The 24518-nt window shown below is 43.7% G+C and overlaps 4 protein-coding genes and 1 long non-coding RNA gene across 5 annotated transcripts; 2 read left to right on the plus strand and 3 right to left on the minus strand.

The window, feature by feature from the left end:
* Nucleotides 1-2879: 2879 nt before the first annotated feature.
* On the minus strand, nt 2880-4880 carry LOC115738621 (bZIP transcription factor 27-like). Its single transcript, XM_030671290.1, has 3 exons — nt 4117-4880; nt 3714-3791; nt 2880-3327 (listed from the first exon to the last, which is right to left on the minus strand). Exons 1-3 carry the CDS (start codon nt 4729-4731, stop codon nt 3256-3258), a joined length of 765 nt encoding a protein of 254 aa, XP_030527150.1. The 5' UTR covers nt 4732-4880; the 3' UTR covers nt 2880-3255.
* Nucleotides 2880-15577, minus strand: LOC115738622. The gene is made up of 2 exons (XR_007197438.1): nt 15544-15577; nt 2880-3175 (listed from the first exon to the last, which is right to left on the minus strand). It is a non-coding gene; the product is annotated as an uncharacterized LOC115738622 (long non-coding RNA).
* LOC115738618 (la-related protein 1C-like) lies at nt 6373-10755 on the minus strand. The gene is made up of 6 exons (XM_030671286.2): nt 9910-10755; nt 8962-9565; nt 8744-8888; nt 8556-8646; nt 7041-7112; nt 6373-6828 (listed from the first exon to the last, which is right to left on the minus strand). The coding sequence occupies exons 1-6, from the start codon at nt 10378-10380 to the stop codon at nt 6649-6651; spliced, it is 1563 nt and encodes a 520-aa protein (XP_030527146.2). The 5' UTR covers nt 10381-10755; the 3' UTR covers nt 6373-6648.
* Nucleotides 14974-17374, plus strand: LOC115738620 (probable cinnamyl alcohol dehydrogenase 6). Its single transcript, XM_048274248.1, has 7 exons — nt 14974-15171; nt 15211-15308; nt 15426-15539; nt 15651-15878; nt 16263-16551; nt 16791-16944; nt 17056-17374. Exons 2-7 carry the CDS (start codon nt 15214-15216, stop codon nt 17256-17258), a joined length of 1083 nt encoding a protein of 360 aa, XP_048130205.1. The 5' UTR covers nt 14974-15171; nt 15211-15213; the 3' UTR covers nt 17259-17374.
* A 5244-nt stretch (nt 17375-22618) lies between these two features.
* Nucleotides 22619-24490, plus strand: LOC115738721 (UPF0496 protein At1g20180-like). The gene is made up of 3 exons (XM_030671431.2): nt 22619-22639; nt 22879-22945; nt 23287-24490. Exons 1-3 carry the CDS (start codon nt 22619-22621, stop codon nt 24348-24350), a joined length of 1152 nt encoding a protein of 383 aa, XP_030527291.1. The 3' UTR covers nt 24351-24490.
* Nucleotides 24491-24518: the final 28 nt, after the last annotated feature.

Consider the following 24518-nt stretch of genomic DNA (forward strand, 5'->3'; position numbering starts at 1 on the left):
ACCGGCACACGACGCTTGACATGCAACACGACATCCCGACACGTAATTTCTTAAAAAATAAAGAATTTTGACATGTTGGAACACGTCGTATATTAAATATATATTTTTATATGTAAATGATAAATAATCATGCATATATAAAAATATCAATAGTAAGTTTCTTCTTCTTTTTCTTTTTGTTAGGGATTCACAATTTTTTTTTTGAACTGATCGGGTATTAACTTTGGAGTGGCTGAGTATATTATTTTATTATGTATATTTTAAATAAATTTATATTTTGACCTTTAATTTATTAAAAATGTTTAAAATTAATCCCGTACATGTCGAAGTGGTATGCCAAGATGATGGATTCGCATGTGCTAGCGTGTCCGGAACGCTAACCACGTGTCGGTCGCATGTCGGAGAGTGTCACATACGATACGAAGGCCTTCGAAAAGTGTCAGTGCTACAAAAGTTAGACCATGGATTTTGATTTTTTACTTTTTTGCTGTAGTAAGTAGAATCGAGAATCAATCGACCAAACATTTGCCGGGCGTAGAACGACTTGTTTGGAAAGGGAATGCCCGTCATTGGAAGGGAACATAGCGTGGAAGTCCAGCAAAAGCATTTGTACTAAGTGGGATGTTAGAATGGAACATATGATTATATGAGACACAAAAGTATAATGTGTCCCACCAACATCTCATCTGCTACCTCGCCATCGTGATTATCGCTTAGGCTAAAACAACGGTAAACAGATGCCCCCCCGTTGCTTTTTTTTAAAAGTCCTGTCTTATGTTAATTTCCAACCGGTGCAAACCTTGAGTGGGGGCACCGTAAAAGGATCAATTGGAACTACGTAGGATCCAGGTTCCATCCTATGCTTAGGCTGACTTTAGAGGATGTAGCATGCAACGAGAATATATGTGCCACTCGCGATCCCAAAAATACGATGTCCGATAGTTCATGCAACAAAGAAATCTGATCCTCGCCGCGTATCCTGTTTTCCCATTTAATGACCTTTATAAGAATACTATGCCGTCTATCGATGTCGTTTCGACATGTTTTGTCTCTGTTACCTTGAGTGTGTTCCGCATTCGATGAGAACCCCGAATTCCAAATACCCAAGACTTGTTATTACGAATGATTGGTGATGAACCGCGTCTTAGCCGAATGAAACGTTCGAGCTACCTCGATCGTCTCTTGTGCCATGGGTCCGTCTTTTATGGGGCCGCACCGCAACAAATCACACCCCTAAAAACCCTAACACAAATCCCCATCTCATCTCTCCTCCAGCCCCTGCCCTCGTCAGTCTTGCTGCCTTCAGCTATCCCACGCTGCCGCCGTCGCTCCAACCGGTCGGCCGTAGACACCCCGGCCAGTTGAAGCCGCAATGACACAGCTCAATCTCCCCCGCCTTTATCTCTTGCCACGCCCACCCCCTAAAGCCGCACGCTGCTAGGCCACGACCTAGCCTTCGTCATCATTGAGGCATCGGCGTTTCCTCTGAATTTGGAGGTTCATTGACAGCGACAATGCAGAGTCAGCACCCACAACGCCACGCTCCGCCATAGGCGATAAGCTTGATGCCAACGTTGTCGAGCCCCAATGACCCATGGTTGTAGGGGAGAAAGAGAGAGTGCACTCCAACGTGGTCACTCGGGCGCTGGCAAGAGATTGTGATCCTTCAGAGGTCGCCGTGATGGCGGCGCGGAGGCGCGACGATGGCATAGTTGTGGCATTGTGAATAGGGGATTGAGCAATGAAGAGGGAGTAGAGAAGAGAGATCCATGTTAGGGTTTTTGGAGAGTGATTGGGTGTGAACAAAAGTCAAACAAGAGGGACGCAGGTTTGCTGTCGAAGAGATGGCGGATTGGTACGCGGCGAGAGACCATAATTCTGCATCCTCTAGATGGACATCCGCAACGTGAAACTAATTTGGACTCGGTAAGAACAGGAATTTGTGCCATGCATTTGATCCACACAAACAGGTTTGTCCCGCGACCTTTTGTGTCCGATAAAATTTTTCCTCTTCGATTTTCAAATCCGGCGGATCATGCACTTTTGAATTAATTTTAAGAATTGGAAATTCATAAAACTTCGGTACGTAATTACATTTGGTTTGTCTTAATTAAGATAATATTTTGAATTCCTAGCAAAAATGTTACTCAATTTGGTTTTTTATAAGACAATGAGCACCGAGCCTAATGACTATGAGAGATCCTGAGCTTTTATATTCTGAAAGAAAAAAAAAAAAAACAAAAGCAAAAAGCTGAAAGGTTGGGAAAAAGACGAGATGACGATCAATATTGGTAACCAAACATGTCCACATCGGAGGTACATAACCATTTCCTTTTTCAATGCTAGAAACACATATAATATTATTTACATAATCAAGTTGACACATTATCCTACATCATCCTAAATCGCTCAAACATGCATTATCGTATACATATGATTTTGCGAAACCGAGAGGCCCTCTAAGGACGCGCATGATAACATTTCTGCTTTAAAAATCAACTTCTTATCAGAAGCTAATGTTTCTACTTCTGCTTATAAGAAATGTACATTTTTTTTATTTTTTTTAAATGGCTCCAAAATTACTTCTGAAATTTAAAAAATACTTTAAAATAGATTTGAAAAAAAAAAAACAAATTCGCATAACTAGACAGACTTTTACTTCCGAATTACATTATCAAACGAATTTCTCTTCCAAAAGCACTTCTAAAGTAAAAAATCTACTCTAGAAGCATTGCCATACGCATCCTAAACATTTTTCCCCTTTTAGCACAGCCTCTTTCACTCGAGCCCCGGGAGTTAGTACTCACTCGTTTCCTATTTTTTTTTTTTTTAAGTGATCAGGATTATGAAAATAAAAACACATATAAGGTTAGCTACCATAACCTAAGCATCTGAATTTTTTTTATTTATCAATCAATTAACAATTTTTTCCTCCTACATCATCAGCATCTCTCTTGCGCAAGGACAAAAAGAAAAAAAGAGACAGGGATAGATAACTTTTTTTTCGGTTCAAAAAAGAAGAAGAAGAAGAAGGAGAGAAACTTCATGGGTCCCCTACATTTCTTTGGGCATCCAGAGGATCTTGTACCTTCTCTTTTCTGCAGCTACTTGATTGGGACGTGTCTACGAGGAAGAAGATCCCTTCAAACCTCTTCCCGTTTCTCCCTGTCTCTCTCTACCTGGAGATGTCCGGTGAGATTCAAAATGAAAGTAGCAGTGTTTGTATGAGAGCGAGAGAGAGACTGCCACGTCTTCTTAAAATGGGGCTGTGAAGGTTCTCTGGAGTCTCTTCTTCTTCGGAATGTCAGGAGGAGGCGCCAAGCGAAGCTGCAACACAACAGACGCACGCCAGCAAGATTATGGTAATCGCAACGCACAGTAACAGTAAAGGACGACGACGGCAGAGAAATGCTAAGTGTCTTCGTCGCAAAGATTAGTCGGCAGGTTTTACTGGTTGACACATGATCATTGATGACAACCGAGAGAGGCGTTCGCCACGGCATCTTTCCGTAGATGATCGCCGTAAAACGTGTCGTATGAGTGGGCATTACCAGAGGAAATTCAAAGTTCCGGGCTGTCGGGTCATTAATGGACATGGGACTATCCTGATTCTGATGACCCAGATAAGGAAACTCTTAAGGGTAAGGAAACACGACAACAGACCCCAACACCCAATCGACGGCAGAGTTATCCAGTGTGCAAAAAGGAAGCACCTTTTCTTGCTGTCTTCTGAGGTTAGCATTCTCTTTCTGCAAATGGGCGATCTCAATTTCCAGCCCCGTTGTGTACGCCTGAAGGAAGTTTCCAAAAAAGAACAAATTTACAACCCTAACAGGACAACATAGAATGATCTTACCCAACAAAAACAAAAACAAAAACAAAAACAAAAACAAAAACATATAATTGGAAAGAATACAAAAGAAAAACAAAGAAAGTCCGTGAAACAGAGTCGACAATGTGGAGTTAAGCAGACCTAAGATCAGCAAAGTCATGACTCAACACACGTTAACATACTGCTCCCAAAATTCAGAAAGTCGTGTTCTTTGTAATTTTAACATTTTACGAACTTGGTTGGCTTCATTTAGTGAAGTGAGGTCACGCAAGGAGTAGAGAGACCTGTCTTCTGGCTCTGGAACGGGCGGCGGACTCTCTGTTCTTGACCAAGCGCTTGAACTTGCGATCGCGTGGATCGTTACGGTCACCATTGTTAGAGCTCCCCTTCCCACACAAAGAAGAAAACCTTGGAACCAAAGGAGGCGAATCAGCGCCAACACCGCCGCCGCGACCGCACGGCCCTTGAACTTGTCCTGCAGCAGCAACACCCTGCGCATCAGCCTCCGAGCTGTTCAGGCTCAATCTGGTAGTCGGGACGTCGGAGCCGAAGCCGGATCCTCGCGGCGGGTAATCCCTGGCGGGGCCAGCCAAGAAGTTGGTGAGGACGGTGCCCTGGAAGCCGAGGCCGACGCCGTTGATGGAGGTGGAGATGGCGGCGGGGGCGGGGGGCTGGCGGTGGTCGGGAGGGTCCTTGAGGAAGCCGAGGTTGATGTCCTTCCAGATGTCGTCCATGGACTTGATCGAGGTCGAGGGAGCGGTGGGGAGGGGAGAGAGCGCCGAGAAAGGCAGGGGAGACGAGGAGGAGTAAGCAACGACCGTGACTCCGTTGTTCTCAGCGTTGCCGTTGTTGGCTGTGGCGTTCTTGTTCAGACGTGGCGTTGACCACATGGTGGACATGGTTGTTGGCTGGTCTTCGGAGGAGGAGACGAAGAATCCAAACAACGTGTGGGAGAAAGCTCCCGAGACGGAGGAGAAGAAGATAGACGTGGTTGTTTGTGGGGGCGAGGAGGGGGTTATGTTGAAGCCTGTCTGGTTGGTTCAAGGGGTGTACTGGTTTTAGGTTTTTCTGGCTAAAGGGAGGTACGGAAGCACGAGGGAGGGCCCCCACGCCCCGCTAAACGCACACTTGAATCACACTTCAACGGTTCAACCCATGGGGGGTGCGATTAACAAAAGTTGGCCAGTAAAACCAATGTTCAAGTTGATGTGACCACGGACACTCAGCAAAATTCTCGTATGTTTGATTGTGAGCGTGACCCGGGAGGGAGCGAGAGACTGTCCACTTTGTCTTTAGCGGGGGCAGGAATGCTCAGGTCTTGGGCTTCAATGTCTCGCAGCGAAGAGGACCGATAAAGCTGGGCAATCATTGCGAGGGAGAATAGTGGGACGGATGGGGCAATGAATACGAGACACCAAGCATGTCCCCCATTGGCGAGGAGCAATTGCGAGCTGTGGGGAAAACAGTTCTTTCTAGTGTTTGGTCACGTACAATTCAGGACACCGTGAGTGACTAGAGCGAGAGTGAGAGGAGGAGGAGTACTAGTAGTACTACTGCTACTATAGGCACTGCTTTCTGAGGGAGGGAGGGAGGGAGGGAGGGAGGCACTATCGACAGATATGCTCCGAAAATAATATCCAGGATGGGGGGTGGAGCGTTTCTTCTTTTGCAGGTCTAGAATGGGAGTCCCTTCCTTCTTCAACGGTGACCAGTGGAAATAGCCGAGTGGGAATCTGAACCCGATGGGAGACGCGTCACTTCAGAGTTGGGCGTTTCCCTCTGCGACTGTACTGATCTTGAGGTGAAAGATAACCCACGGGGAAGCCAACCCATTAGATATGGTGCATCTCCCCTCGCGCAAGACGACAAGCTTCACGCATGGCTAGTCATGTAAAATCCTTTTTACCGAAAAGGAGGGCGGAAGAGATCGACCAGCTCAAAAAATGCGACCTCAAAGCTGAACCGTGCCCTCGTCTTCGTGCTTCTTAGGCGAGCACTGTCACTAGTTACACTGGGCAAGCAATAAGAGAAGGGAAATAGTACCCCTGATAATAATTTCACTGTGTAAAAGGACATTGCGCACAAACTTTATATAAAAGGGAGACGAGGACAGGAACGGCCTCTCAATAATGTCCACGCTCCGACCGTGACAGAACGACAATCTCATAACGACATCAACTACACGCACGGGCATCGTCAATCTGTGTGCCTAGGATGTAATGTCTACAACCAACATAAAAGATTAATCCCTTCTCCGAAGTCCATGCGGCTGAGACGAAACTGCAACATCATTTATTCACTCCTAAAGGGGAATTAATTATTGATTCACAAGCAAACATGTATCGTTGGAAAGAACCTCCGGCTGCCCTCCAAATTCCAATGAACCGAGAAACAACATTCAACGTTTTGATGAAACTGTACAAGCCGACAAACCAATAGTACAAAAAAAAAAAAAAAAAACCAGGGGAATCGTATGAGCTATTCCTTGTTTACACTGTCTGAATCTTTAGCAACATATGCATCTCTTATTTTGCTTTCACTATCTCCATCATCGAAACAACTAAAAGCCAATATCAGCCTCACCGAGAGAAACCCAACAAGTCAGGTGCTAGCCCACCTTTTACAGCATCGGCCTCTTTATCTTTACATCCAAATACTTCCAAACTGAGTTCACCCCGCTTTCTTCTTCTGGGGATGAAAACTTCAAATTCGTGGTTCCACAGAAGAATGGATTTATGCTTCAGCAGGTGGGGTCAATAGTCAATACCAATGGTGTTGGGATGCTGGACTTGGTCAGTAGACTTCGGTGAATATCTTCAAACAGTGTCTGGGTGCCCGTCTGCCTCACCAGTCGTATCATTTTGGTTAGCAGGGACCTCCTCGGCTGCCATCTTTTCGAAGGAAATGGCAAGTTCATTGTAACTTGATGATCTGGAGGCCGGCGAGCCCCGATATATCCATTTAGCCCATTCATTCCGCCTCCTGACTTTATCGTCCTGCAGTGCAATTTAACAGCAAATATATTGTTGGTTTAGCAATGTTGCCCTTAAAAAACAGAGTATTTGCACAAACAGCATGTAAATCTCCACCAAGTACTTCTTCAACAACAAGCTTCAAAAAGAAGCTCTAAAACAGCACCAGGTAATCATCCTGGCCTGATCAAATATATTGACACATAGTAACCTTACAACTAATGATGTCAGAATACCTGGACTTCCACGACCATCGAACCTCTCAAGGATTCTAATATAAACTGGATGCTGGTAGTGAGGCTCATAACCTGCAAAGACAACAGCCACAGTGCGATCTTGATTTAATGCAATAAGGTCGGATGCTACGAGGAGTAAAAAAGGGAACCAAGAGATTCAGGAGCTGGAGCCATGGGAAAGAAAGCAAACAGAAAAGGCAATCAGTCATACATTGATGATCCAATAAAGACCAAGGCGCAAATGATTGATCCAGGTAACGTGCTATATGAATGTGCGCGCACGCGCGCGCACGAGAGAGAGAGAGAGAGAGAGAGAGAGAGAGAGAGAGGAGAGAAGGTTCACTGGCATCATAAATTATCAACTGCCTAACGAAAGCATCTCCCCCTTGATGTAGCCAGCAAGATTGAACAATCAGACATTTATGGTGGTAATTTCATTAATGTTGAGTTTTGGTGTAATGGACTTTTGCATTGGTCCACAACTTTGATGAGTCCAGAAAGGACTATGACTCTGCTCCGAGTTAAATTAGTGATCTTACATAAGGAAGAGCAAGATGTATACAATGATAACTAAGTAAGACATGGTGATTCATCTTCAGAGGCTTCCTATTACAATCATGTTGTTTGTTTGTAAATTCACTTGGTTTTAATTGAGTATCAAAATTTTCTCTTCCAAAAAAGTTTTAAAAAAAAAATTTTTATGATTATAAAAAAAAATAAGATAGGAGGACCTTACTTGTTTTGAATTATTGTTTGTTTTTAAATTCCTTTCAAAGTACTCAACTAAGTTAGGCTCACTATAAGGGAATTCAGTATGCTGCAACAACCTCTTCATTAGAGACTACCTATACGATGGAATTGTTTTTCACCACGCACAAATATCTCCATTACTGTTGAATTCCAAGCAGCATGTAAAAAGAGAGGCGTGCGGGCAAATATTCCCAGAACATTGAACACATATTCTTCCCCTTTCGGTGCGACCTGATCCACAGGCTTATAATTACTTCCTTTACACCTCAAAATATGAGTCCTATTGAACCAACTTTACAACGTAATTCCTTCTGTGGGCACACTTACAACATATACATGATAAAGTGATCATTACCCAAGCCCTCCCTGCTCCAAATATTATGATTTCTCAAGATCTAAAAATGAATGAAATCTATGCATGAGACTTCTAGAATTAATTCCGTCTATCAACCATAACATGCCAAAATCTCAAGTCCTCATATAATGTTCATCGCGCGTCATATTTTATATACGGCATGCATATTAATTCAGTAAAGGTGAAAAAGTAATCAGCTCATATTCCTGTGCTGAAATTACAAAAAAATGGTGACTGTTAGTCATGTCGCTCCATTAGATGGAATCGGTTGCACTTTGATCATAGAACAATATCATTTCGAATAGTATGTCATCAGCTACTGTCCATGAAAACTGTTTCAGATAACGAAGCATCAATATGAGAACTCAAAAATCTGTGTATATTGGTCAAATCAGATTAGAGGAACTTACTCGAGGAAATGATGCTATTAAAGAGATGGGAACCCATCCTTCAGTATCCATTTTTGCTTTCAAAAACTCGTCCTTGACCAAGTTATCATCACTGAATCAAATACATTGTACAATGTCAGTCAGGAAAGTAATATGACCAGGAAATTAGCAATCACTTGATTAAGGATATTAGAAGTCCACTGCAAAACCTGAAATAATATTCTATCTGATGGACAATGTGACTAGGAAGAGAAGGGTCTGAAACAGCCATAAACATTGGAGTGGATGGTGGAGGAAAAAATGGACCACCACTATATGGCTCCATAGGCAAAGCATAGAATTGCGGAGTTATATCTGAAAGGAAGAGTCACATTAGTCAAGAAACCACATGATAAAGACCATGATTTCAACATAAGGCTCTGCTTACCAGCAAAATTCATAGGTACAAGTGGTCTCACAGGCGGTGGACCAACAAATGGAGGGGAGGTAGGTGGCGGAGGCGAAGACCGCACAAAGCCTCTAGGATTTGCTCTATGATGCTGCACATTAACATCTCTAGCACCTGAGAAATTTCCACGGTCCTTATCACGCCTGGTACTATTACTATTAATGTTACGAGGTGAACTGTCTCCACGATGATGAGGCCCAGAATTCCCCCTCCGAGAAGAATTACGATGATCGGTCATAACATGTGGCGGAGACACAAAACCTCTCAATGGTCTTCCGTCCCAGTGATTGCCCTTGTAGTTGGGATCTCTAACAGTCGTATTGGCAATTGGTGGTATAAAAGCTCCATAAGGGTTTGGAGCCATTTGGAATACTGGAAAGGGTGGTAATGGCGGAGGCGGAGGTGGTGGTACGGGATGGTGAGCAAAACCACCCTGCGCAAATGCATTTGGAAAGTTGCTGTTTGCACCACCACTACGCCTGTTCAATTTTTGACGAGCCGTCGGTGAATTATTTGACGTTGAGTTAGCATTCAAACTGTTGGAGACAGCTTGCTTCTGTGGTGAATGCAGCACCGGAGGCCCCTTTTCCATTTGAAAGACATGCAATGAGTTGTAGTCACGAATCAGTTCTATATATATATATATACAGTTGGGAGGCAACCAATGACAGAGAAGTCTAATTCCGAGGAATCAGTTGAGGGTCCATATCGTACGTACTCATTACAAAGACATAGAACATCTAATCTTATCAGTTTTCCGTACTTGACAAGCTCAGCACGACAACACCGATATTGAGAATTCGACATATAAATCATAAGCAACGAAATGCTATTCATCCTTCCCATACCACAAAATTTTCAGCGACGCAGATGACAAACAAAATAAAACAATGGCTACAACAAAGACTGGGAAATTTCCAAGCGAACCTGCGAAATGGAGACCGTCTCTACAGACGCAGCTTTGGAAGACGAAGAGTCTATACTCAACGATTTGGGAGAAGCCCTGGCCGAATCAGACAAAGCAGGCCAAGACACCGCGTCTCCCATCACACGACCCGCGTCGACAGCCTCACTCGACAGCTTGTTCCATGCCGGCTTCTTCGGCTGGACTGAGACGACATTGCGCATGCTCCCATCGGGGCTGTCCTCCGAGCTGCTCTCGGGCTGCAGGGTCGGCTTCTGCGGGGAGCATGGTCCCTGCTCCGCCGCCGACGACGACCACGAGGGAGGCGGCGAAGGAGACGGCGAAGGAGACGGCGACGGCGCCTCCTGCTCGAGGCGGACGACCTGCGACGCAGGCGAGGGGAGATTCTTGCGGCGCGATCGGGGGCTACCAGCGGCGGCGTCGGAGCCACGGGGGAAGTGGTGGTTGGAGGGAGGATCGGCGGAGGCGGCCATTTTCGGTGGGGGGGGGGGCTAGGGTCAGTGATCGGTGGCTGGTGGGGGGAGGGATGCAGAGAATCGGAGCCGCGAGAGGCGAGGATGTTGATGATGATCAGAGCGAAATGGAGATCATCGTGGGAGAGCAATCAGCTCGAGCTCGAGCTCAAGCCCAAGCCCAAGCTCAGACTCTGCGGATTGAGAGAGAGAGAAGAGAGAGAGAGAGCAATTAGGGTTTGGCGGCGGTTCGCGCGTTTGGGGAAGGAGGAAATGGAGAGTTGGATCTGGGCGGCGCGTGAAGAGGTTGGAGAAGACCGACGCGAACGCAAAACACCCCCCGTGGCAGCTCCAAGCCTGTGTGTGTGTGTGTGTGGGGGGGGGTCTCTCTCTCTCTCTCTGTCTGCTGCGCGTCTCTGTTTTTAGGGTTCTTTGTCTTTTCCACTTTCGTATTTGTTAAGACTAATTAACTCCGATTTGCTTTGCCGGTCTAGACTAGACCGGGGCCTAGACCCACAGGCCCGAATTCTCGTTGTTCTCTCGCAAATAATGTTTCGAATTTTAATTCAATATGTAATATAACCTCTAAACTTTTAATTTGGCTAATATGATATCTGAATTTTAGCTCATCATTCAATATGATCCATGAACTTTCAATTTATTTAATGTAACCTTCGAACTTTTAAAACATGTTCAACATTGTCCTCGAATTATAAGAAAATATTCAAAGTCATCCCCGAACTTGAATTAATGGAAGGACTACGTCGAACATCTTCCTATAAGTCGGGAACTAAGTTGAATATATTTTAAAAGTTCGGGGACCACATTACACATCGAGTTAAAATTGAGGGATCATACCGATCAAATTTAAAGTAAATTCAGATATCATTTATGTCATTATCCCTTAAAAACTAATCATTCGATGTTTACGCATAATTTAATTATGGGACAACAAAATATTTGTTACATCGGTGAAAACCTGCAACAAATTTCTAAAGACTTCAAGAATCCGTTGTGTCGAACGGTGAGAGATCGACACTTCTGCCGCTAAGTCCGGGAGCAGGGCGTCCACACATCCGTCTTCTCGCGTGCCTTCTTGAGCTCTACCCTGTTTTTCTGTCTAGACCTTCTTTGAGACACATAGAGGACCTCCAGCATGTTGAACTGGCTCACATTGTGATGGCCACATAACTGTAAAACTGTCAAGAGACTGTCTTGCACGCACAGGTTCACAAGGACTACACGTAGAAATCGCAAGCGAGATTTAACTGCCTGGGAGCTGTTATGCTCGCATTATCGGAGGCGACGGGATAAAGATTTTAGGATCATGCTAGCATGACAGCGTGATAGTATAATGGTAGAATGCCGGACATAATATCGGAGCGTTTTTTGTCATTCATAATACTTCGGGGTGAGGTTGCACTGTTATACGGTTACATTGTTAGTTTCTCAAATTTCAAGATTTTATAAGAGGTGCCAAACTCATTAATAGTGGGAAAATTACCAAAAAAGTCTTAACCTATTACGATTGTGCCAATTTAATCTTAAACTTTTGTATTTGCGCCAATTCAATCATTTATGCAAAATTTCATTTTTTAAAGTTATTTTTATTTTTTCTGTTCTTCTTCTACTTCTTCCTCAAGCTGGTCGTCGTTAATTTTCATCGGGTTAGAGCGCGAGGTGCGAATCATTCGACAAAGGAGATGTTAATGTTATTGCATTCATTCACAAACGTTGGTTCAGCCAAAGGACATTTCAATATTGGGAAAACCTCTGTCGCTGTCTCTCGTGTCAGGTCTTTCGTTTCCATTTTCACCAAACCAAACGTTTATCATGTGTTTGCGTCGCATACCTAACCAGAATTTTTTTTTAGTCAAAAACCAGATATACTTGAAACAATAGTAAAATCTCACCGGTAATGTTCGTAACGGATCAAAGTCGTAAAATGTAAGCTCCTCGACGGACCATCGGACTATAGTTGTGTGTGTATATATATAGATAGCCGATTACCTGGACGAGCAAAGAATCGGCAAAGCAACTCCCCCACCGTGCTTTTTTAAATCGTCTCAACTTTTAAAATGGATTCGAAGGCTTTCGGATCACCATGATTCGTCTACTTTCCCAGCCGTCGGGCCCTGCTGGGCAACTTCCTCGAAGTGGTCTTTTGCTACTTTCTCCATGATCTGCAACTTCCTTGAAGTGGTCTTCCACTTTCTCCATCGACGTATGTCTTGCCTTTGAACCCAGATTTTTGCCGCTGACCGACACTGGCTGATGAAAAAAACGTTCAACCGATCGAGAAATCTCAACCTCACAATAATATTCGACGTGCTGTTATGCTCTAGAGAACTCTTTTTTTTTTCCCAATCACTTGGGCGCGTAGCTCGCTTAGTTTGCAGCCCGCAAACGGGTCGAGCAGGAGCCAAGAGTTTCGTGGTTTGTTTGAGATTTGGTTTCTTTGGCTCAAATAGCATGTGCTAATCAATCCGAAGCCCCGATCTTTTTTTTTTTTTTCTTGTTTGCTTTTAAATTTTGTCTATTTCGATTTTTCCCATAGTTCAATTCTTAAGTTCATATATGTTATGTTCATCCTAATCATATGCACTCCCGATTATAGTCTGCGATGGTCATGACCTCCATTTCAATCCCAATGGGGCGGCCAAGGGGGCAATGGCAGGCAATGTGCTTCAATCCTTGGTGGCAGACACGGTTCGAGTCGGGTATCACGATGGTCAAACCCAGCCCAACCCATTGACACCCTCGGTGGCGGCAACGAGTTTTAAGAGTTTGATTGTGGGAATGGTGGATAGTTGAAATGTTTTATTTCTAATATCCCATAAAATTCTAACTAATACTAGCTGAGCAGGTTTATCCCAAATTATACTTTTACTCGCTGAAATCCTCAAAATGATATTACCGTGTTAAATTTACCGTCCCTTCGATTCAGCTTTTAAATGTCTTACATGTTGACATAAGTGGGCGACGGCCTAGCTAACACACTCAACTTGGACTCCGCGGTTGCCAAGGCTCCCCCAAACGACGTCGTTTGATCTCATGGAGAAAAATTAAAGAGAGAAAAATGGCGTCCTGACCAATTACACGGTTGGGAAAGTAATATGCAGTTTTATAGGAAAAGTTACCTTATGCATCCTAAAGATATTGTATAACGTTAATTCAACTTTAACTTTTTAAAATTTTTCTAATTTAGTTCTAAATGTTTGTGTGAAATTCTAAACCGATCAATTTTAGATAGGAACTGTTACCATGATAGTCTAATTATCGCCGGCCATCTTATGTGGCACACTATCATGTTAGCAATTTTCGACGAAAATCGATTAAAAAGACTACGTTCAAACTTCGCACCGAAGTTTAGGATTAAGTTGGTAAAATTAAAAAGTTTGTAATTGAGTTGACATCCATACAATAAATTTATGACCGATTGGATAATTTTTTTTAATTTTATGAATCGATTTGGGGATATCAAAAATTAGGTTTCCTGAGCAATGTCGCCAAATTAGAGTTTGTCAATGCTCATTTTAGTTAGGACATAAAATCAAGTCATTGAGAATATGAATCACACCTCAACAGAAGTAAGGGTAAATTGATTTCCTAATTTACGGGGATTCCATCCGAGGATGCCAATGCAATTTTTCAAAAAGGGCACGGATGCAAATGGAAGAAGAACCGAGGGTGTTCGTGCAAAAAATAGAAAGAGATTGGGGTTGTGAGGTGGGGAGGGACGACAGAACATCAGTTTGAAAAGCGACGGAGTCAACCCGAAGAGTTCGAGGAAGACGCCAAGCAGTTTACCAGTAGGGGGCGGAATAGTCCACAGTCCACGCGAGTCGTTCGACTTTCCACACTGAAACAGCGCCGTTTCTTCACGGAAGCTGCCCTTCGAGTTTCCACCCTCCGTCGCCACTCGACCACCAACCAACCATCCTTTGGAATCTCCGGGGAAAGATCGTGGTGTCTCCATGCAGTGCCGGCCGAATTGGTACAGAGAAAGTTGACAGGGGAATTTGGTTATTTTCAGTGGTAACCTAACGCAATGATTTGAGGCTGTTGGCTAGGAAATACAGAAAATATGACGATGACGATGATTGAGCTGTGCACTCGTTCTCACTTGAAAAAAAAAAAAAAACCCACGAACACATAAAACAATCTTCTCTATGGCGATGGCACGTGTAGTGTCTAATCTTTCATGACCGTCGGGGTATGATTCATACTCTACGTTGATAAAAAGGCATGGGGTCTCGCTCCTGGTGGAGATCCAGCAGGGCTTGCAAGGGTGTAACGCCTCCGGACGCTAGGGGATTTTTATAATTTGAGCACGCATTTATTAATAGTTTAGGTTTGGATTCGTGAATATCTACTGTTATACAATCTATTTCTATCATAATTGAGAACTGCAATAGAGAGCCGAGACGTGCTCTGCTGGGTGTAGTCCTAATTTGAGGATGAATCGGAATAAACTTTATATCTAGATTTTTCTTTGTTGTCTTTACTCTCTATTTCGTTATAATATTAACAATGACTTGAGTCCGTCCAATATTTTTTTCCGCTGGCCCACGTCGCTGCGCTTGAAACACACTTTGGAGTAGTTGGTGATGTGGATATGGCGTCTCGAGTCTTCTCTGAAGTAAAGGCCAGGGTCAACCCACGGCATGATTCCCGGAACCCGCACGGCTGGCTATAAAATCCCGCCCATGCAAAGGCAAAAGGCACCGAAGCCGAGTACAGCACTCAATCACAGGGTTTAGTTATAACAGCGAGATCCGAGGGCGAGGAAGCAAGCATCTTTAGCACCCGCCGTCACCGGAGGGCCGACGCATTTCTCTCTCCGATCATCCGATGGCTCAAGAGACTCAGAACCACACGCTCACGGTCTCCGGCTGGGCTGCTCACGACTCCTCCGGCGAGATCAAACCCTACACCTTCAAACGCAGGTGAGTCGGGAATGTCCCGGACGGCGCTTGATGAAGCATTCGAATCTGCATTTGTGGATAGACGCTGAAGCGAGTAATATGATGGTTTTTGCCTTTTTCGTGGTGATCATGAAACAGAGAGAATGGCGTGAACGATGTGACGATCAAGGTCTTGTACTGCGGAATTTGCCACACTGATCTCCACTATGCCAAGAACGACTGGGGCATCACCATGTACCCCGTTGTCCCTGGGTACCTCTCTCTCTCTCTCTCTCTCTCTCTCTCTCTCTCCTGTTTATAAATCGATATACACGGCGAGCTAACAGGCGAATTTCCGTGCGATGTGTGGGATGAACGACACAGGCATGAGATAACCGGGGTGGTGATTAAAGTGGGATGCAACGCGGGCAAGTTCCAGATCGGGGACCGGGTCGGGGTGGGCTGCCTGGCAGCCTCCTGCCTCGAGTGCGAGTTCTGTGCCAACTCGCAGGAGAACTACTGCGACCAGATCCAGTTCACCTACAACGGCATCTTCTGGGATGGCTCCGTCACCTACGGCGGCTACTCCAATGTCATCGTCGCTGATTACCGGTAACCTCTCCGACTTCTCTATTTCCATTTTCTCGCTACACGAACTGAAACTTCCATTGAAGATCTGTCCAGGTGGACAACGCACGTGGTATTGTTCTCTAGGGTCAGTTGAAATGTTTGTACTCTTGCGCTTCGTACTATGTATATCTCCAGCATTTGGCTAAGCTCAGAGATCCAACCCGGGAAGAGTTTGGTGCGATCTTGGCTCTATTTGCACATGATTAGATGGACCTATATCTGTTGTTTATTAGTTTGAATAAGCTCGCTTACCGGGCAAAAAACAGAAATTGACCTATGTCCGAAACCGTGCACATGTCCGATTGAAACCTGCTCGATGATTTCACTAATGGGAAATCCTTTGGGCTGGGTCGCTTGCTCGCGCAGATACGTGGTGCGCATACCGGAGAACTTGCCGATGGACTCGGTGGCGCCGCTGCTGTGCGCGGGAATCACCGTGTTCAGCCCTCTCAAGGACAACGGCATGCTGGGCTCGCCGGGGAAGAAGATGGGGGTGGTGGGGCTCGGCGGGCTCGGCCACGTGGCGGTCAAGTTCGGGAAGGCGTTCGGCCACCACGTCACGGTCATCAGCACGTCCCCATCCAAAGAGACGGAGGCCAAGGGGCGCTTGGGCGCCGATGATTTCATCGTCAGCACCAATTCTCAGCAAATGCAGGTTTGGTCTAGTCTTTGGTCAGTCCTGGCATGTTAAAGAATAAGTCAAACCTTTACTTACTCATGCTAAAGAGAGGCGATATGTTTATCTAAAGGGGAGTAAGACATAGGGATCGAATTGGGAATCGCCTGGACCACTAATAATTCACTGGTTCCTAAGTGGGATCGGACCGGATTGGATCAGAAACCGATCATTTATGATTTTATTTATCTATTGATCTTATTGGGGGTGTTTTGTAGGCCGGGAAGAGGACCCTGGATTTCATTTTGGACTCGGTATCGGCCAAGCACTCTCTTGGGCCCATCCTAGAATTGCTCAAAGTGGACGGGACTTTGGTCACTGTGGGTGCACCTGATCAGCCTTTGGAATTGCCTTCCTTCCCATTGATTTTCGGTAAAATTTCCCCTCTTAATCTTTAGTTCTGACGTGTCCAATTATATTCGTAAATTCAATATCATAACAATTTTCCCCTCGGGCAACAAAAAAAAAATCTATTTGATTTAGGGAAAAGGAGCGTCAAAGGTAGCATGACGGGTGGAATAAGAGAGACGCAGGAGATGATGGATCCGTGCGGCGAGCACAACATCACTTGCGACGTCGAGGTCATCACGCCAGATGCAATCAACGAGGCCATGGACCGCCTCGCCGGGAATGCCGTGAGGTACCGGTTCGTGATTGACATCGCCGGGAGGATATCAAACCTTTGAGGATGGCGTGCTAACGCCCGATTTAGGCCTTGATTTATTTTCCCGTTACTTATCCGTGTCAATTTTCCTGCGCGAACGATTCTCTCGAGTCATAAAGAGACGGATACCAAAATCGCTGCTGCAACAATCGGAGACGCTCAAATGTTTCCCCCTGTTTTGTGTTTGTCATTTGTCGGCCGCTCATGTGTAAAATTACTCACCTCAAGCTCGACATACATGTACGTCATCGTTATGGCACCTCGAAAAATAATCATGTGGCAGCTGACTAATCTGTTCGGTTGCCATATACTTCCTAGAAGATTCGTGCTTATTATCGTCAGCCACTCGTACAATTTCATCGACCCAGATTACATTTTGTTGGAAAGACAAACCTTGCAAGCATCTGCTGCTCCCGAGGTTGTTCCCTACGACGTCCACGTGGAAACGCCCCGATCTCTTTGGGAACCAGGAATGGCAGTTGCGAAACCCGTGCGCGAATTTAGGTGGTGGAGAAGGAGAAGCCCCCATCTTGGATGAGGTGGACAACCGTGCGGGACCCCGCGAGCGCCACGTGGCAAGCCGATGGCCAGATTTTAGAGGTTGAGGAGTGGAAGGAAAGGACGTATTTGGATTAGCGAGGCCCCAATTCTGGAGATGAGAAGCAAGCAATCCCCAAATCCTTTTTTGCGGCGTAGCTGGAAGGGATTCATTTACGGAAAGGCGTTCGCGTTCATGTAACGTTTTCATCCTGAAGTGGAACTGTTCGTCGATTTTTCTTAGTAATACGAACGGGTGTTAAGACAAGTGTTACATGAAGCACTTCGCGGGAAAATTGCTCAACAAGTTGTAAACCTATTTTACGGTAGTTAATCTAGTTATGATTTGGCAAATAAATAAATAAATAAATAACAATATAGTTATGAACCTTTTCAATTGTTTTAATTCGGTTTAAATATTTAGATAATTTGTCAATTTAGTCATTCCGACTAATTTTAATCGAAATTGTCTCCATGGCTCATATGGACATTTTTTCTTTTGAAATTTTTTAATATTTTGACTTTCCCCTTTTGTTTTATTTTTTTTCTATTATATTTTTACCGTTTTTCACTTTGCCGGTCGTCATCAAATCTAGCGAGGGCTGCCCTCATTGGCATTGTGCTAGGGCTGTCCTCGCCTAGGGTTTACAAGGGCGAGCAAGGGTGGCTGTTGCCTGAGGCCAATGATGTCCGCCGGCCATCAATGAGGCCGGACAATGGATGGTAGAGCGAAGAGAGAAAAAAAGAAATGAAATGAAAGGGGAAAAAAGAAGAAGAAAACTAATTGTCTAAGTTAGCGATATCCAACCAAAATTAACTGGAATGGCTAAATTGGCAAAACGTGAAAAGATTTAGGGTTAAATTGTCACAATTGAAAGGTCTATGATTGAATTGACAAATTGTTGAAATGTATAGTACTTAATGACACAATTGCCGGACTAACGAAAAAAAAATGAAAAATTGACACAATTGAGAGATTTTAGGACTGAATTAGCCAATGTACAATGGGTTTTTGACTTTCTGAACAATATCTATGCGATTGCTCACGTTCTTGACTAAAAATGAAGAAATAAATGACCAATGGTCTAACACGAAGCACAAAAGAAATATATCACTATTTTCAACATCTCACCTCTCGTTAATTTTTTTTTTCTATAACTAGTGGTTAAGGAATTTTGATTGGCGTATAGATCAAATGTATGATACAAATTTTGTCTCTATATATCACGTTTGGCATATGCCTGCTCCGATTGAGATTTTTCGAAATGATTCCGTACTGCACTTTAATTGTAACTACTTAAGGTGGGTTTTTCCTCATCGAAAGGAAAAAAAAAAAAAAAAAAGAGAAAAGAGAAATGTGCGTGATGCGGCTACCTACTTAAAATTAATGCGCTGCATAATATTTTCTTCTCCTTCCGAGATTAGAGGAAACTTTCTGCGATCATACTTTTCATTGATGGGTTATGAGTCATCACAACGCTTAATTACACACTTAACTAAAAATAAATGTGGATAATGTTCGTAACATCGGTTGGAGGAAATAAATACGCCAATGAGACGTAAAACAATACAGCGCTGTTGTCCTGTGCATGTACTCCAAATGTACCTTACAACACGTGCACCGCACACGTTATTTCCGGTAAACTTCTAATTTTATCTTACCTTAGCGACTTGCAAAAAGAAGCGTTTTACTATAAACATGATGTGAAATGGATTATCACCTTACGCTAATTAATAAATCTTTCATTCCTAAATGACAAGCTTACATATTATAATTACTCGGAAAAGTTGTGAAAAAAGCCCTAATCCCGTTGCACTTTTGCCAATTCGGTGCTAAACATTTTAATTTTGCTAATTTAGTCCTAAATATTTTACATTGCTGCCAATTTAGTCCATCCAGTCAACTATAATCGACCGGTGCTGATATGGAGGCCGATTGGCATTGACATGATAATTTTTTTTTTATAATATTTTCATATTCTTTCAATTTCTTTGTTTTTTTTTCCTTTTCTTTAATTTTTTTTTTTTTTGTTCATCTTGTTTCTCCAGCCGGTTGTCGTTAGGCCATACCAACCCATGGCTGGGTGAGGCTCAGCCTCGTCGGATCGGGGCCAAGCCAACCTCACGTAGCCGGGACGTCGTGTCGTCGTTGTTGGGCAACCTCGGCCTCGCCCAGCAATGGTCATCGATCCAGCAGCCGCCTGGAGGAAGAAGAAGAACAAGAAATAAAATAAATAAAAATAAAGAAAATAAAAAATAAAAAATAATACTAAAATTTGCTTCGTCAGTGATGATCGGGTTCACGTTAGTGCCGGTCGCCCAAAATTGATTGGATGTACCGAATTGACATAAATGCAAAATGTTTAGGATTGAATTGACACAAAAAAAAAATGTTTAGGACTGCATTGATACAAATATAAAATGTTTAGGACTGAATTGAAAAAAGTACAATAAATTTATGACTTTTTTGAAAATTTTCCCATAATTTTTCTAACTATGATATTAAACCAATATAGACATATTACACTTAGGTTCCATTTGTTTCGCGAAAAATGAATATATGAAAAATATATATTTTAAAAGTAATAGCTTATATTGCTAGAAATAATTGGTTAATGAAAAATACTTTCAGTATTGATAACAACTCATGCTTAAATATTTTCGTGTACAATGAAATTTTTTTTAGTTAATCTATTTTTGTTAGCAATACAAGCGATCATTTTTAGGAAAACGTTTTCCAAATTGTTCATTTTTCACAAAAAAAATGAAGGAAAATATTTTTCTAAAAATGATGTCTTGTATCCCTTACAAAAATGACTAAACAAAAATTTAAAAAATTTCGTCGTCCACAAAAATGTTTAGGCATAAATTGTTGTCGATAGTAAAAACATATTCAATTGATTAATTATTTTAAGCAATACAAACCGCAATTTTTAGGAAAACGTTTTCCGGATCGTTATTTTTTTGCGAAATAAACGAAGCCTTAATTCAAATTCGCTTTTGGCTATTCCTAACTAATTATGCATACATATAAACAACCTGGCAATGCTTATCGGTATGTGCCATCGGGCACAAAGTGGACATGGAGGGCGTAATCATAAGCGAGTTAGAAATAACAAGAGACTCAAATGATGAGCAAAGCGAAGTGCAACGACATAGGTATCGTTGTATTGCAACACGGTTCGAGGAGTTATTTCGTATAATGAAAGAGGAATCAAATGTGAGAATCAAGTTTAAGGTGTCACCACCGAAAGCAGAGTTGGAAAGAAGAGAACAGACGAAAGCGGTGTTTGAGAGAAACATTGCAGAACAAGAAAACCCTAGAGAGTTTCACCCAGAGAAAATATACTTATACACACACGTACACAGAGCTTTCAGCACCAAACGATGTTTTTGGCAGGAAGAGTTCCAACCTTTGTTGCAAGGAGTTTTGTGTTGAACTTATCCAGTCGAATGTTACCTTTCATTGATCGAGCTAGATTTGGAAAATGTTCTTCGTTGGTAAGTTAATCCCCAACAAACTTAGAAGCAAACCAAGGGCAATGCTGGATGACCGCTCTTATGAAACTTACCGGTCATAGAAAATGTTCTTGGGGGGTGCACAAAAGAAATAAAAAACACATGCATCTATTGCTATTTCTTCCTAACCATAGCCCATATGATCGCGTGCCCCCGTGGGGCGGATCATTAAAGATGATCTAAATATTATTCACGGTGTGGATATAAATTTGCTACGTGCAGTGCCCCACATTATAACCCCCCCTCTCTTTTTAATATCTGGCTAGCCTCCGGGTGTTTGAACTAGAGGTGAACAAAAGAACCGGGATCCACCCAAACAGAATCGTTTCGTATCCAACCGACTGATTTTGAATGAAAACTGGAGGGTACCGATCCGGTTCTTGCTTCCAATTTTCTGGAATCGGCAGGTACCGGTTCGGTTCATGGTTTCAAGTGGGAACCACCCAATTGGATCGAACCAATTTTCTAGAGCCGTATTTTCCTACATGAATGACATACACCACCTCCGATCAATCAATGGATTCTTGTTTGCTAGTCTTCACAACGTTAATGGAAGAATAAATTGAGTCACTCCCTAAAATGCGCGATCTTGTTCCTTCCGGGAAGGACAACTAGTATTGAACTTGGTAAGGATTTTTTCAGTTTAGGAGCATATGATGAGGCAAGTGAGGATAGGAGATTAACATCCATTGTTTAGCCCATGCTTATATCAGGACGTTGAGAGAGATACCATTTCTGGTTTTCGGCTGCGAATTCTTTCGACTTGGAGAATTCCTTGTCGAATTTTGAGAAGTTGTCGACCTTCCGAGTGCCCTTCTGAACGATCGCGTCCTTTACCATCAACAAATTCTCTCCCTTGCCGGTGCTCTTTTCCCTCTTAACGAAAACCTCCGCCCCAAACACACAAGTATCGTCCGTGAGATATCCGTGGATTTAGTCCCTCTCCATACTATGATCTTCGTTGGTGCCTTTTTTAATTGATGTTGGTGTTCAGTAGGATTGGTTTCATTGATTCAACTGGGAATCGGACCGGACTGGACCGGTGGTTCGGTTCTCGAGTGGATCCATAGAATGAGAGGGTGGTTTGCAGAACCGGTCATTAGTGGACGATTCTCGATTTTAGGGTGAGAACCACCCATCTTGGAGCCGATTACTCCTAGTTTGCACCACCCCGACTGCCCCATTCTCTCATGGCATCCAAAAATGTTAGGAGCAATTTCCCTAATTTTTGTGGCTAAGCCTCTAGACATCTGGATAAACAAGAAACAGAAACCCTAAAGGAAAAGGAGGAAAGCGCAAAAGGGAAAGAAGGAAAATGCCTAAGTCATGTGTCCCAAAGCATTGCAGGTACCAGAACACACCGTGTGAGGGACGATAACGTGCGGGCACAGGCAAAATAACCAAATTTGAGGCTGTGCTATGGTCAATGCCATAGCCAAACTAACTGTGGCTTCTTCTTCCAAGTCAGAGACCTCTTTATATATACAAGCCTCACTCTTCGTGTTCGTGAGATCACTTTCCAACCCTTTTACAGAAAAGAGACTAGAATAAGTTCTTTGATCAAACTTTAGTCTCTCTGATTTTAGCATCATCACACGGTTCAGCTCAGGAAACTGGTGTTCCCCGAGTCGAGATCTTCATTTCCGACCGCCGGTATGTCGTTTTCTCTCCTATCGATCTCTCTATCTCCTCTGTCCTTCTTATATCTAATTTGTGATAGGAACGAGGAAACACAGCTCGGTGTTTGAACAGATCTTTTTCGAGCAAATTAACGTTTCGAACTCCTACATGTTACGATCTACTGAGTTTTGTGTACTCTCGTTTCTCTCGTGTTTTGTCGCATATCCTATATGAAGAGCGGATTTTATTAGTCGATAAGAACTTCGTTAGCTTGCTTTTTTTTTCTTGCTGAGAGAATGTAATTTTTCTAATGGAGATTGGTGTATAAAGTAATGGCTAGGAGATCATATGATTTATCCGTTTTGGTTTGACAGGTGAGTCCCACAAGGAACGTCTAAACGGCATGTCGAGCAAGTCGGGCAGCGTCGATCAAGAGTACACACAAGCTCTGAGGACCAGGTCCTACGAGGATATGTGCACTAAAGTCCAATTCCAGATTGGCAGAACAAGCATTCGCAGATCGCTTTCCTCTCCTTCTCCGTCTACCGACGCCCGTTGCATGGTGCACCTCTCGGAATCGCTCCTTGAGCCCGGGCAGGAAACCCTCGCGAGAATGATCAAGACCTTGAATTTCCACCGTCTTCTCGTGGACTACTTCGAGGCGAGTTCGGAAGCATTTGACATGTGCGAGTTGCTCCTCCGGGGGATCCATCAGACCCGCACCAATTACCAAAGGATCAGAAGGGCAATCAAGTTGGCAAAATTGGTATCTGAAGACACAAGTCATGCAGAAGAGGAGAGCCGTCTGATATGCCTAGAGCTGTCTGCGTTCGCCTCGCAGACAAACCCCTTGTGGGCAATCGCCCAGGTTCAGTTGCCAGGGATGCACGATGATCACTGGGCATTGTTTCGCGAGTTGATGTCCAAGCGCAAGCAGATGCGGAGGACAACGAAGCTGGCCAGGGCTTGCAAGAGGGTCGGAGGGCTCGGCCTGATTGTTTCCTCCGGCCTGATCTCAGCAGCTTCGCTGGTGTTCACAAGCTGCAGAATTGGGATGTGCAACAGGAAGGAGAAGTCCATCCGGCCATCTTCATGTCCGGAGAAAAGCTCATCGACTGAAGGAGTTGGCGCGCAGCTCGACATCGCGGCGAAAGGGGTGTTCATACTGATCAACGACATGGACACGGTAAGCAGGTGGGCCGGGAGATTGCGCGATGAGGTCGAGCACGGAAGATCGAGGGCTGGGATGGCGGTGAGGAATTACACGAAGAAGGGTGAGATGGTGAGGGAGGTTGTGAAGGAGTTTGATGTGCACAACGCCTGCTTCTTGGAGCAGCTGGAGGAGCTTGAAGAGCATATATACTTGTGCCTTCTCGCCATGAACAGGTCAAGAAGGTTGGTTGTGGAAGAGATCTTGATCTCTCAGTCCATGAGCTGAATCAAAGTGGTCAATGATCAATTTATCTCACAAGTAATTGCTTGTCAAATTAGATCTTTTTGTGGTAGCTGCCATCTAAAAATAATATTGGCACCGAAATAAGCTTCAGTTTTCTCCTCCTTAATTAACTATGGTTGAGATTTTTCATGACAAGGGGGCGTCATCAGA

Source organism: Rhodamnia argentea, chromosome 2, assembly GCF_020921035.1.
Source record: "Rhodamnia argentea isolate NSW1041297 chromosome 2, ASM2092103v1, whole genome shotgun sequence".
NCBI classification, from domain to species: Eukaryota; Viridiplantae; Streptophyta; class Magnoliopsida; order Myrtales; family Myrtaceae; genus Rhodamnia; species Rhodamnia argentea.

Excerpts from the sequence above, each read along its gene's own strand:
- LOC115738618 (XM_030671286.2), bottom strand. The coding sequence starts at position 10,380 with ATGGCCGCCTCCGCCGATCCTCCCTCCAACCACCACTTCCCCCGTGGC. Across the intron at positions 8,889-8,961 it reads TGTACCTATGAATTTTGCTG|ATATAACTCCGCAATTCTAT; the intron begins GTAAGCAGAGCC and ends TCTTCCTTTCAG. Across the intron at positions 7,113-8,555 it reads TAATAGCATCATTTCCTCGA|GTTATGAGCCTCACTACCAG; the intron begins GTAAGTTCCTCT and ends TTGTCTTTGCAG.
- LOC115738620 (XM_048274248.1), top strand. The coding sequence starts at position 15,214 with ATGGCTCAAGAGACTCAGAACCACACGCTCACGGTCTCCGGCTGGGCT. Across the intron at positions 16,552-16,790 it reads CCAATTCTCAGCAAATGCAG|GCCGGGAAGAGGACCCTGGA; the intron begins GTTTGGTCTAGT and ends GGTGTTTTGTAG. Across the intron at positions 16,945-17,055 it reads TTCCTTCCCATTGATTTTCG|GGAAAAGGAGCGTCAAAGGT; the intron begins GTAAAATTTCCC and ends TATTTGATTTAG.
- LOC115738721 (XM_030671431.2), top strand. The coding sequence starts at position 22,619 with ATGTGTCCCAAAGCATTGCAG. Across the intron at positions 22,640-22,878 it reads TGTGTCCCAAAGCATTGCAG|CATCATCACACGGTTCAGCT; the intron begins GTACCAGAACAC and ends CTCTGATTTTAG. Across the intron at positions 22,946-23,286 it reads ATCTTCATTTCCGACCGCCG|GTGAGTCCCACAAGGAACGT; the intron begins GTATGTCGTTTT and ends TTGGTTTGACAG.
- LOC115738621 (XM_030671290.1), bottom strand. The coding sequence starts at position 4,731 with ATGTCCACCATGTGGTCAACGCCACGTCTGAACAAGAACGCCACAGCC. Across the intron at positions 3,792-4,116 it reads GTTCCAGAGCCAGAAGACAG|GCGTACACAACGGGGCTGGA; the intron begins GTCTCTCTACTC and ends AACTTCCTTCAG. Across the intron at positions 3,328-3,713 it reads TCAGAAGACAGCAAGAAAAG|CTTCGCTTGGCGCCTCCTCC; the intron begins GTGCTTCCTTTT and ends GTTGTGTTGCAG.